The 12356-nt window shown below is 42.2% G+C and overlaps 1 protein-coding gene across 1 annotated transcript in view; it reads right to left on the bottom strand.

The window, feature by feature from the left end:
* Positions 1–12106, bottom strand: part of PCP4 (Purkinje cell protein 4) — a 55509-nt gene extending 43403 nt beyond the window's left edge. Inside the window, exon 1 of the mRNA XM_057697766.1 lies at positions 12028–12106. Coding sequence (XP_057553749.1) covers positions 12028–12036 — 9 coding nt within the window. The 5' untranslated portion in view covers positions 12037–12106. The remainder of the gene's footprint in view (positions 1–12027) is intronic.
* Between the last annotated feature and the right edge of the window lie 250 nt (positions 12107–12356).

Genomic DNA, 12356 nt, shown 5'->3' with positions numbered 1-12356 from the left:
TGAGATTCAACCAACTGCAGATTTAAAATATTTTTTAAAAATTCCAGAAAGTTCCAAAAAGCAAAACATGAATTTGCTGCATGCCAGCAACTATTTACTTAGCATTTACACTGTATTTACAACTATTGACATGGAATTTACATTGTATTAGGTATTATCAGTAATCTAGAGATGATTTAAAGTATATGAGAGGATATGCATAGCCCATATGCAAATATCATGCCATTTTATATAAGGGACTTGAGCATCCTTGGATTGGTATCCATCCGTGGGCAGGGTGGGTCTGGAATCCAATCCCCCTCAGATACTGAGGGATAACTGAATAGTATCCTTATAGATGTGTATCTATTCATTGGACTTATAGATTGCCAAATTCGCATGTGGTTTTAACGCATATGACTTTTAAGGTTAACCATTAGTCACGGTGGTTATTCCTCAACCCACATGAACTGAGCCCCTACTTTTGTAAGCACTGACTCTTTGGGAAGGTTTTCCCGATCACTCTCTTCTTCCCCTTCCCAGGTTTGCACAATGACGTCAAGCAATGCTTCCCTGGCACTTGGTTTATACAGTGAGTAGACCTGTGCTCTGGATGAGCCCTGTGGTCCAGTTAACTTTATGTGACTCTGTCTCCCCAGCTAGACTATAAGCTCTTTGAGGGGTGGGGCCCCTCTGCCCAGCACGATGTCCAACATGTAATGGATTCTCCATCAGTGTGGGTTGAATGGTATGTGCTGGGAGGTGAAAGGGTGTAGAAGACACAGTCTCTGTCTTTTAAAGGTTCATAATCTAGAAGGCAGACAGAAATTTGACGAGTTGAGTGATTACTGATTACAGGCATACCCTGTTTCATTGTGCTTTTCAAATATTGCATTTCTTGCAAAGCGAAGGTTTGTGGCAACCTTGTATCAAGCAAGTCTATCAGGGCCATTTTTCCAACAGCATTTGCTCACTTTGTGCCTCTGTGTCACATTTTGGTAATTCTCATAATGTTTCAAATTTTTCATTATTATTATATTTGTTACGGTGACCCATGACCAGTCATCTTTGATGTGACCATGGCAAAATGATGATGACTCGCTGAAGGCTCAGATGACAGCATCTTCTCAGCAGTAAAGCATTTTTTATTAAGATATGTGCTTTGTCTTAGACATAATGCTACTACACACTGAATAGACTACAGTACAGTGTAAAAGTAACTTTTACAGGACTTCCTAGGTGGCACAGTGGTTAAGAATCCACCTGCCAATGCAGGGGACACAGGTTCGAGCCCTGCTCTGGGAAGACTCCACATGCCATGGAGCAACTAAACCCGTGCCCCACAACTATTGAGCCTGTGCTCTAGAGCCCGTGAGCCACAACTACCGAGCCTGTGTGCCGCAACTATTGAAGCCCACGTGCCTAGAGCCTGTGCTCCACAATAAGAGAAGCCACTCCAATGAGGAGCCCGCACACCACAATGAAAATTAGCCCCCACTCACAGCAACTAGAGAAAACCCGTGTGCAGCAACAAAGACCCAACACAGCCAATAGGTAAACAAAATAAATAAATAAATTTATAAAAAAAAAAGTAACTTTACATGCACTGGGAAACAAAAACATTTGTGTGAGTCACTGTATTGGGATATTCACTTTATTGTGGAGATCTGGAACTGAACCCAATATATCTCCAAGGTCTGCTTGTACATGCAGTGGTTTTAACCATAGAGAGGGACTCTGTTCCCTGAGAAAACATTTTCTAAGAGTTTTATTTTGGGGGTTCAGGATAATCTTGCACATTCAAACAGCCAGGGCGAGATGAAGGCTGCGAGTGCAAACATAAAGTCGAGGAAACTCTGCTGGGCAACACACAAGAAAACTTGGTGAACAGGGATCTTTATGAGAGATTGCATGAGTTGCGATACTGACATTTTGTAACTTCATGTGTAATGGGGGTAGGAGGGTGAGGGGGTCAGCGTGGAAATTTGAATTTCTAGAAACGAAGTAGAAGCCCTGGTGAAGGAAAGAATAACTTTGTCAAGACTTCTGTGGTTGTTCTTTTTTTCACTCTGAAAAAAAAAATCCAGGACAATATTATTTTTAATATATTTCATGTCCAAGTTCTAAATGGAATTGGGACAGGTATAAAAGAAATTGGTCTGTATCTAGGATATGTCAGAAAATGAGAAATTTAATAGGATAGGAAATGTGTAAGTGAAACCTGGCCTGACTTTTCCTCAAGAAGCTCTGTGATTTTGAACAGGATTAGCCTTGGGGCACTCAGTTCCCTAGTTTAAAAGACTGCTTGGAATGAAATGACAATAGGGCCTCCTTTTATTCTGAATTCTAAGCAGGACCATAGAAAAACCTTCTTTCTCTGGGTCAATGATCTTTAAGCAGACCAGCTGTGCCCCAGGGAGGGGTGGGGCCACCGTGTTCAGCTGCACAGGTTGTTCCCTGCACAACTCCAGGGGGCACCGCTGACACAGACTGTGGTATGGATGGCACCCCGGGGGTTGGAAGGTGCTCAACTCTGACAACTGTGCATGGTGAAGAGAATTTTAGAACGTCTATTTGTATCAGTTTCTGAGCTAAGGTCAGTAAGAAAGAAATTAGATTTTATCAATAGCTAATATCTGGATTGATACTGACATGGTCATTTGGTGGGTGGGAAACAGTGGGAATCTCATGACTGAAAATTGTCCAGAACACCCTCTCTCTTCTCCCTCACCTTTTTTTATTGAAGTATAGTTGATTTCCAATGTTGTGTTAGTTTCAGGTGTACTGAAAATGATTCAGATGTGTGTGTATGTGTGTGTATGTATTGTATATTATTTCAGATTCTTTTCCATTATAGGTTATTACATAATATTGAATATAGTTCCCTCTGCTATACCATTGGACCTTGTTGTTTATCTCTTTTATATATAGTAGTGTGTATCTGTTAATCCCAAGCTCCTAATTTATCCCTCCCCCGACCACTTTCTCCTTTGGTAACCGTACGTTTGTTTTCTATGGCACCCTCACCCTTGAGTTGCGCTCAGAATATCACCATGTGCTGCACTGCAGTTCCTTGTGCTCTGGTAAAAGGATCTATATCTATACAATCTACCTTTAACCAGCCTAATCTCCCCACAGTAGGTAAGTGGCTTTAAAAAATTCCCACATAGTCACATGCTACAATATGGATGAACCTTGAGGACATGATGCTAAGTAATACAAGCCCATCACACAAAAAAAGACAAATACTGTATAATTCCACTTATATTAGGTGTTTAAAGTAGTCAAATTCATAGAGACAGAAAGGAGAAGGGTGGTTAGTAGGGGATAGAGGGAGAGGAAAAGGGAGTTGTTTAATGGGTAGAATTTCAGTTTTACAAGATGAAAAAGTTCTGCAGATCTGTTTCACGACAAAGTGAAGAAACCATACGACTGAATTATATGCTTAAAAATGAGAAAGATGGTAAATTTTATGATATGTGTTTTTTATAGGAATAAAAGAATTCCTGCATAAAATTTTCACAGATTGAAAATAATATTAATACTGCCAGCAAAAGCAACAGGGAAACAATGGAATTGCTACCTAACCCTTCTCCTGTTAGAATACCTTCACAAGCACCAATACAAGATTAAAAACCACAGTCAACAAATTCAGCTCAAAAAGAAGTGCAGTTACCAAGACTACCTGAACTATAGATTTCCATGCTTTTATCTCTCACAACTATATATAGTGTCTTGAAATTTTGACCAAGTCTAATAAAGCCATCACAATTAGCAAGATATCTAAACTACAGCTTATTTCATCATTCTCTCATCCTTTTCAATGTTTATTTTTTGTATGTTTTATAACTGCACTTAATAGATGAGCACATTAACATGAATAAATAATTTTAAAATAAGTAAATAAAAAATTACTGTGCATGCATATATGTGGAATATAGGAAAATGGTACAAATCAACCAGTTTGCAAGGCAGAAATAGAGACACAGATGTAGAGAACAAACATATGGACACTAAGTGGGGAAAGCAGGGAGGATTGGAGGGGAATGAATTGGGAGATTGGGATTGCCATATGTACATTACTAATAAGAAAAAAAATACCAAATTGTACACTCTTAAAAAAAAAGAAAAGAAACAAACAGGAAAAGAAAAGAAAATACTGTACATGCATGCTCCAATTTTTTTCCAGAGAGGGTGCACTATCTAAAGCTTTGAAGATCACTCTTCTTGAAGATTGATCCCCACCATCACCATGGACACCATTCCATTGCTCTGCCATGGATCTGCAGAAGAACTGAAGAGATGGTTCCCTAAAGTTGACTAGCTCTGAATGTTAGTTTTTAAATACTTGTGGATGGTTATTATTAGAATAATGACAGCTAATGGTGGAAAAGTCAAAGAAAGGAAGGGGCAGGGTAGCAATGGTTTCACTAAGGAGAGAACAGTCATTTCAAACCACCTTGAATTGTTTCAGGGCTGTGTTCTTAGAGCATAATGGTTTGAAATTTTGCCTGTAGCATCTCCATCTACAACTCTTTGAGACTCATGAAGAGAGAGGATTTTTAAAGAGGGCTCAACATGCTCCACCATCTTGGATGTGGGCAGGTTTGTGTCAACACTGTGTCTACTGATGACCTCTCACCCCTCCCAGATGAGAAGACCATCACGGTGGATGCTCTCACGCTCAGAATTTGACCAATTTGTGACCTCAGGGATTCTTTTGCACATCAAAAAAGTGCGGGGAAATGTGAAAAAGAAAAGCTTAGGTACAATTAGCCATTTTGTCAGGCTCAAGAAAATAAAGTGATAGTTTTCTAACAACCCCTAATGAAACAGTAGATACTACTTAATAAGGAAATTATATATATAAGAATCTTGAACTTTAAAACATGTCAAATTTCTTAATCACTTTTTAAGTATTGAAACTTAGCCACATGATGGACAGAAAAGTGTATTGGCTAAAAAAAAAAATTTTTTTTTCAAAAAAGATCTTGGGAAAAAGAGAGAACATATTTCCTTGTTATATCTTTACTCTCTTGTTTGGTTAAGACCAATGTTAGTGGGTATTGACAATCTCTGGGGTCCTCTTCTCAGGCATTGTATAAAATTAAAGTAGTTAGTCACTTCACTAGAACCTTGGCCATGGTACAGGTGTGGTGTTATGGGGACAGGTGACCATTTCATTACGCCATGCCATTCCACAACAGTTTTGGGTTGTGATAGCCAAAAAAGCATAATATCAGGTCAATCCGGATACAAACTCAGCTATCGAGTCACCATAAACAAGTATTTGAAAACTAACATTCAAAAGACTTCCAGGCCATCTGGTGAAGGATTGCGGTACAGATGACTTGAGATATTTCAATCTTAAGAAATCCACCAGTGTCCTCAAACTGGAGGCTGAAACCTCCCAGAGCAAAGGACCCCTTGTTCTTCATTATAGCTCCATCATGATGAGAAAATTGCCCTATTTGAACACTTTTTGGCTTCTTCCCTTTAGATATGCCGAGGGGGCGTTTTCAGCTTGTGGATGATTACCTTCCTGCCTTATGATTCTAATTTGTCTTCCTTTTATTTATAAAGTGGCAGTTTAAGAGTAAAATATAAAATGATGGCATTTAGTGGGTGATTGATTTTACCACTGGCAATGTTATAAATATGGCCAAGCATTTCCCTTTCAGAAATGGAACGAGGAGTCATTCAGTGAGATGCTGAAGCATAAATGTAGGGCTATTTGCAAGGCACAAACAATATTCAAGCAGATTGATGCCTGGGATGTGTAACTTATGCTGAATTGTTCATGTAAAACAGCCCAGAAATGGATGTTGGGTTTATAGGTTTGGACCACTAGCGGGTGTGGCAAGCTGGCTTGCCTTATGACACAAAACGATGAGCTATAGAATATTCTCATAACTATACCCAAAAGGCACCTGTACCAAATTGAATGGAAAATGTTTCTCCATTCATTATTTATACCTCAATTCATTCCAAAGCCTGGAAGAGTGGTAAGTAGTTTGTGGCTGGGGACAATAAAAAGCAGAGACAGACCCCAGTAGACGGCACAGCCACAGCCTGGGTGCACAATTCGGTGTCCTAGTTCCCAGGAGAACAAATACGAATCAATGTCTTTTTGCATATGAATTGTCCTATACTCCTATTTCAAATACAAATTAATTTCAAATATTTAAATATGCAACTATAATTAAAATATTTGTTTTAATTAGTATCAACATTGGCGCCTCATTTTTAAGTATTAATTAAAATATTTAAATATGCAACCTGCTTTCCGTGCGCTGGATATATTATAGAATTTACAGTGTGGCTGATGACCATTGGGCATATGGCACTAACTTACTAAAGATCGGTTTGGACTATTCCTTCTCTGCCTCTAACCCCAGTCAAATTGGTTTTCTATTTCAATACAGCAGCCATTTTCCAAGGTAGTCATGGGCTCTGCCCCTCAGATTACCACCCCTTTTGTTTGAATTTCACAGAACTTCTCTGAAGTGAAATAGTCTCAATGGAGAACAACCCCAAACTGAAGAATATTAGAATTCCCCATCCCTCCCTCAGCTCCCTATTTTCCTTGACATTTTCCCAAATGTCAAGACTTCTTTCTATTGAGATTCCTCTGATTTTTTCTCATTTTGTTTGCCAGTCATGAAAGCGTTTAATTTGCATGTATCACAATGCACCCATTTCCAATTTAAAAGGATTTAAATGGCAAACACAGCTCTCAAACCTGGAGGTAAAGAACAAAAGAGAAAACTTTCTCTCTCCAAACCTACCGGGAACCACAAAACTCAACATTTAGAAAAGAGGATGCTGGTCTGTTGGTCACAGTACTGATAAATCCACACACTGAAATGTACTGATTCATCCAGTAACTGAACATTACCAAGTGCAGAACCAGGAGCCAGGTCTGTGATGACATCAGGAAGTTCCAAGTCTAGATAGGATAATTCTAATAAAGAAAACGCAACTCATAATACTTGCTATGGCCTGGATGTTTGTGTCCTCCCAGAATTCACATGCTGAAACCCTAACACCCAAAGGTGATGGCATTAGGAGGTGGGGGCTTTGGGAGGTGATTAGGTCATGAGGGTGGAGCCCTCATGAATGGGATTAGTGCCCTTATGCAAGAGACCCCAGAGGGCTCCTTTGCCCCTTCCACTAGGTGAGGGTACCCTGGCAAGTCTGCAACCCAGAGAGATCCCTCACCCAAGGATGCAGACACCCTGCTCTCAGACTGCCAGCCTCCAGAACTATGAGCAGTAAACTTCTACTGTGTGTAAGCCACTTGGACTGTGGAACTTTGTTACAGCAGCCCAGACAGATTAAGATAATACTTCAACAGCATGATCTTTAATGCTGTGTTTTATAAACAAAAAAGTCAACCAGATATAATATAAACCTGTGCATATGCATCCCCTAAAATCCTTATTTCCCACCACCATGAAGCCCTTCCTAGAAAGTCATTCTAAATTAATGGAAAGCCCCAGGCTTGGGCTCATGGTATCAGTCAGGTGTTCAATAGCCCAGTGTGTCCAGCGGACTAAGAACAGAAAGACCCCAAACAAATCGTGAGTGCCTCCCACCTATGACAATACCTCTGATAAAGCACTGAGAGCCGAAATTAGAATTTTAAAAAATAATGTGGAGAACACATTCATCATAAATTCAATGCACTTTCCATCACAAAAGCTCATGTTCCCTCCTCATCTGGATCACACTATTCCACTAAACCTCTAATAAAATCAATTGTGAGTCATTTATTCATTTTTTCTTCCTAAAAAAAAATAATACATCTTGCATTCTGCCATTCTTAGAACTCAAAAGAGAAAAACAGTGAGACTTGTTAATTCTACAGCATTGGTTAATGAAATGCAGGATTGGAAAAATCAATCTTCTAACAGTCCATCACCATCACCAGCTGGGGAAACACATTTTCCTGCTTCACTGTGGCCTCTTCCCACTTAGGAAACGTTGAACCTTGAACCCAGGTTGGAATTGGTGTCTTTCTAGACCTAGCGTCCCTAGTTAGAGCAGAGAGAGCATCTATCATTGTGTGATGCAGCACAGCCATTTGCATCTTGCTGGACCTTCCTGTCTCTCTGATGCAAGTACATCCCCAAATGAGGTTAAAATTGCATAAGAAATTGAATTTTCATCTGACCTTCGCTTGCTAAGCCTTTGGAGCCAGTTGCAAAATCCACGTTTTATGCAGTTACCCTCCGAATCTGTGCTTAACTGGTCTAAATTATACAGTTCCTTGCCAGCCTATTACTCACCCATCAGCATCTGTTTCAGCAACTATTACATCATAGGAAGCACTCAACTATACTAATTTTCATTGTAGGCCTGTTTCATCTTACTATTTCTCTCACCAAAGGGTTACCCTGAGACCTGAGTAGGTTAAGCCCCAAACCAGGGTCGTATGTGATTTTTAAACCAATGGCTACTTCTGAAAAAAAAAATCATGTCTTTTCCATTCCCCCACCCTCAGTATAAGTGAGCATAGCTTTCCCTTGCAATCTCTGTCCAGAATGATGCTGTTCACTGCTTTCTTCTTGCTTTAGAGATTTAGCGTACCAGGCAAGTAGCTTCTGATTCTGTGCTAAGGATACACATGCGGGTCTAAAGATTTGCCCTTAAGTTTCTTGGTGTGTTCAAACCATGCCTCTGACAGGTGTGGTCCTTATGTCATGGCCAAAGTCTGGATGGGAGAAAGGCCCAGAAACTTGGCACCGAATTGCAACATCCCATCCAAGCCCATACGAGAAAAGAGACCGTGAACAGCAACAGGGAAGCATCAGGAGAAGGCTTTCTCAGAGGGGTCCCAAGTCTAACTCACAGCTGTCCACAGAGACATTACGCAACCAGGGATTCCCTCATCCCCTCACAAGCAGGGTGGCAGTGTGTGTCATCTTCTAAATCAACTCTCCAGATGTGTGCCTTTGTGCTTGAAAATCTTGCTCCTGGCTCTCCTAAATAAGTTCTTTTGAAAAGCAACTTAAAAACAGACACCCGAATGAGAAAATGGGACGGATTGTCATTGTTGGTGGAACTTTTTTTCAAATGGTATTATTAGGTCTCCAAACAAAGGGAGTCTTTTTCTTCTCCTTCTTGTGCGGGGAGTCCAGTGGGGAGAGAGGAGAACGCATTTTGTAAACTTCAGCCTTGCTGGTTAGGATTTCTCACCCAGTGAATGTGCCTAAGCCTGCATCTTGATCCCTGCTAAATTATCTTCCAGCTCATCTTGTCGAATGCTCCAGGCACATCTGACATACTTTAATACCGAAAAGCAAATTAGACACCTCCACAAACCACCTCCACTCTCTCACGTTGCCCTAAATTTGGACTTTACTTTCCTTGCTATACTTGAGCTGCTTTTTTCAATCACATGCCATTTACCCCAAAAAAGCGTTGTTAAAGTGGAAAAAGAAGACATGGTGTCATAAAGTCACCCAGTTTAAAGCCAGCTCCAGGCTCAGTCCCCCAAAGAGAGTCCACCCCAGGAAGCATTTGGCCCTTTGGGGGTCTCTCCTCCCAGCCCAGCTGTGAGCTGGGGAATTTCTGCAGCGGGGGCTAAACCCTAACAGCTGGAGCAGAACTAGGTGCCCATCAGACTCAAATAAATCCTGAAGTCAGAGGAAAGTCTGACAAAACCCATCGTGTTGGCCCTCTGGGATAATTAGTTACACGGGTAAGTAAATGATCATCTGAAATCCACCCCCGCCCAAGAGTTATTAAAACTAGAAGCCACATGGAATCCATCCAGCTAAAGAAGGGCTTGGGGAGAAGTGGGGGGAGGACAGGGAGAGATTCCATCCTCTACCCAGAAAGAAGCTTCTGTTCAACTTTATTAAATGTTTTAAGCAGATTGAAGTTTGAGTCCGAAGACAAATCCCCGCTCTCTGAGGGGCACACTTCCAGAAACTTGGAGATGAACCAGAGAGCTGGTCCCCCAGAGGACAGGGCTGCATGGGGTGAGGTGAGCAGGGAATGGGTGCAGGAGGGAGAGAAGTGGACGGAGCTAGATTGCAGGGCGGGGCAAGGGGGCAGCAAAGGGAGGCAAAGGTGTGAGATGGTCACGTTGTGGGTATCAACATTCAAGGAAGAAGGCAGGGTTCTTGGAAGAGCCCTCAGATGCATCTGATGGAATGCTGGGGGGCGGGGCCGCGGCTGCCGCGCTGCCCTAATTACAGGTTCAGCAGAAACGAGGTTGTGATTCTAATGATGGGTGAGCTCTGGGACGTTTGCTGTCTCCCTGGGGACCCACACTGACGTGAGCACCGCCAAGCTGAGCTTTCTGGAAAGCTCATGAGTGTGACACGGGGCAAGGAGCCTCTGCTGAAGATGGGGTGACAGCCAGAGGGCAGAGTCAGTGGGAGGATCCCCACTCCTGAAGTGTCCCCTTTAGCGGACTTGATGGAAGGCAGGGAGCTCCCGGGCTACACAGGTTTCTAAGTTCTTTTTCTATCTGCAACTATTAAATTGTATATAAAAACCCCACTCCACACAGCCATCCCTTCTATTTGCAAAAAACGTGAGCTGATGCAAACAGAGAAGCTTCTGGAATCTCCGTAGAGTCCCGCAGAAAGCCCATCACCTGAGCATTCAGGAAAAGGAGGTCTGGTCCTCATCACCCTGTTTCTGCTCCAGAGCCCCAGCTTCCTGGCCTCGACTCCCTGCCCTCCACCTCCTTGGCTTTCTCGGATACCCACTGTTCATATGGAGCAGAAAATTCTCAAATGCAATTTGGACATCAAGACCCACCCACGTCCTGGCTCTGCCCTTCACTAGCTGGTAGCTTTGAGCCAGCTGACCTTGAACTTCTCTGTGCCTCAGTTTCGTCTTCTGTCAATTGGGAATCATAATAGCACCTACCTCACAGGGTTGTAGGGAAGTTCAAATAAGGTAAATAGATGCCCTGCTCGGTACTGGGGATGCTGGGCAAACAGGAGCTGCTGTGGTGGTTACCCTTGTTGCTGCTGGAAGCTTTCTGCCTTCCCTTCTTCCATCCACACTCATCCTCTTCCTTGCCTGAGCCCTTGGCTCCATCCCAAACCCATTCCTAGATTTTAGAAGGCTTTGCCTGCTCTGTCTTCATGTCACGTTTATATCAAAAGTCACCCATCAGAGAGATGAAAGCAGGGAAGAGGCATTTTATTTCTGAAGTTGTTAATTTTACTGTAGATTTCCCAAAAAAGGATCACCCGTCATCAAGAAAGAAAAAGAAGAAAAGAAAAAAGAGAAAGACAGACAAAATAAAAGAATTTAAAAATGATATAAGTGCCAACCAGAAGGAAATGAAAGTGGATTTGTCTCAGTTACTAAGTGGAATTAGAGTGTGATGGCAGACAACCCCAAATCTGCCTTTTTGAAAAGAAAGACAGAGAATAGGATCTTTTAAAAAATACAATGAGCTATCAGTTTGCCCCAACAAACTCTCTTCTGGATAAACAGATACAGAGCAGTGACTTTCGATTGAAAATTGGAGCCAGAGTTTCTTCTGTCTTAGACCCACACACCCATACACACAGATTTTTCATGGTTCACACAATTTGCATTTCTCTACTGGTTTTACTGATTGACTGCAGATGTAGTTTGTACAGGCAATGCTTCCACACGGCCACACAAGGCAATCCTTCCCTCACTTCTCTTCCAAGGCTGACTTTCACCAGATGGGCTGCCTGCTCACATTCTGAAAGGTACCCACCGAGGACAACACATGAAGATACACACGCTGCAAGAGTGCAAATCTTTGCAAGAGACTAAAAACACCCAGCTTTCTCTCCCAGGGTCTAAATCCCAAAGCACTTTCCAAAGTCACAACCACATCAGAAACAAACAATGAATCCCTTTCTCTTTCTAAGGTGAATTTTTAAAAGTTACAAACTTAACCAATGTCTGCACTTGCCATGCAAACCCAGAGTCAGTCCTCCAAGCAAACAGTTCCAGAATCGAGGGGTTGTACATTTTCTGAGCCTAACTGTGCCCCTTTTCACCCCCAAGTTTCCCTCCTGGAGTCAAAGCCTCACTCACCTCACTCATGATGCTGTAACAGCAGCTCCTGTATCCTCACCAGCCACAGGGATAGCACTGCTCAGGGGTCACTTCTCCCCCGTCCTGGCTTTTCTCTTAAAAAGGGCTGCCTGGTGGCATCATGCCTCCCGTGAGCCAATAAGATTCATTCACCTGTCTGAATGCCTGGCAGATATCTGAGAGCTCCCAGGGCCACCTAGTGGAGCAAAGGAGGAAGGCGGGCGCAGTCACAGCTCCAAGCCCTGCCAGGGAGGGAAGGAAACCACAAATAAAAAAACGGTCAAAGTCAGAGGCACACAGATCATCACAGGTTTGCCACTGTTCATGAT

This window comes from Hippopotamus amphibius, chromosome 10 (assembly GCF_030028045.1).
Source record: "Hippopotamus amphibius kiboko isolate mHipAmp2 chromosome 10, mHipAmp2.hap2, whole genome shotgun sequence".
Classification (NCBI taxonomy): Eukaryota; Metazoa; Chordata; class Mammalia; order Artiodactyla; family Hippopotamidae; genus Hippopotamus; species Hippopotamus amphibius.
Note: the sequence above shows the minus strand (reverse complement) of the source record. Positions and strands in the feature narration are given on the sequence as shown.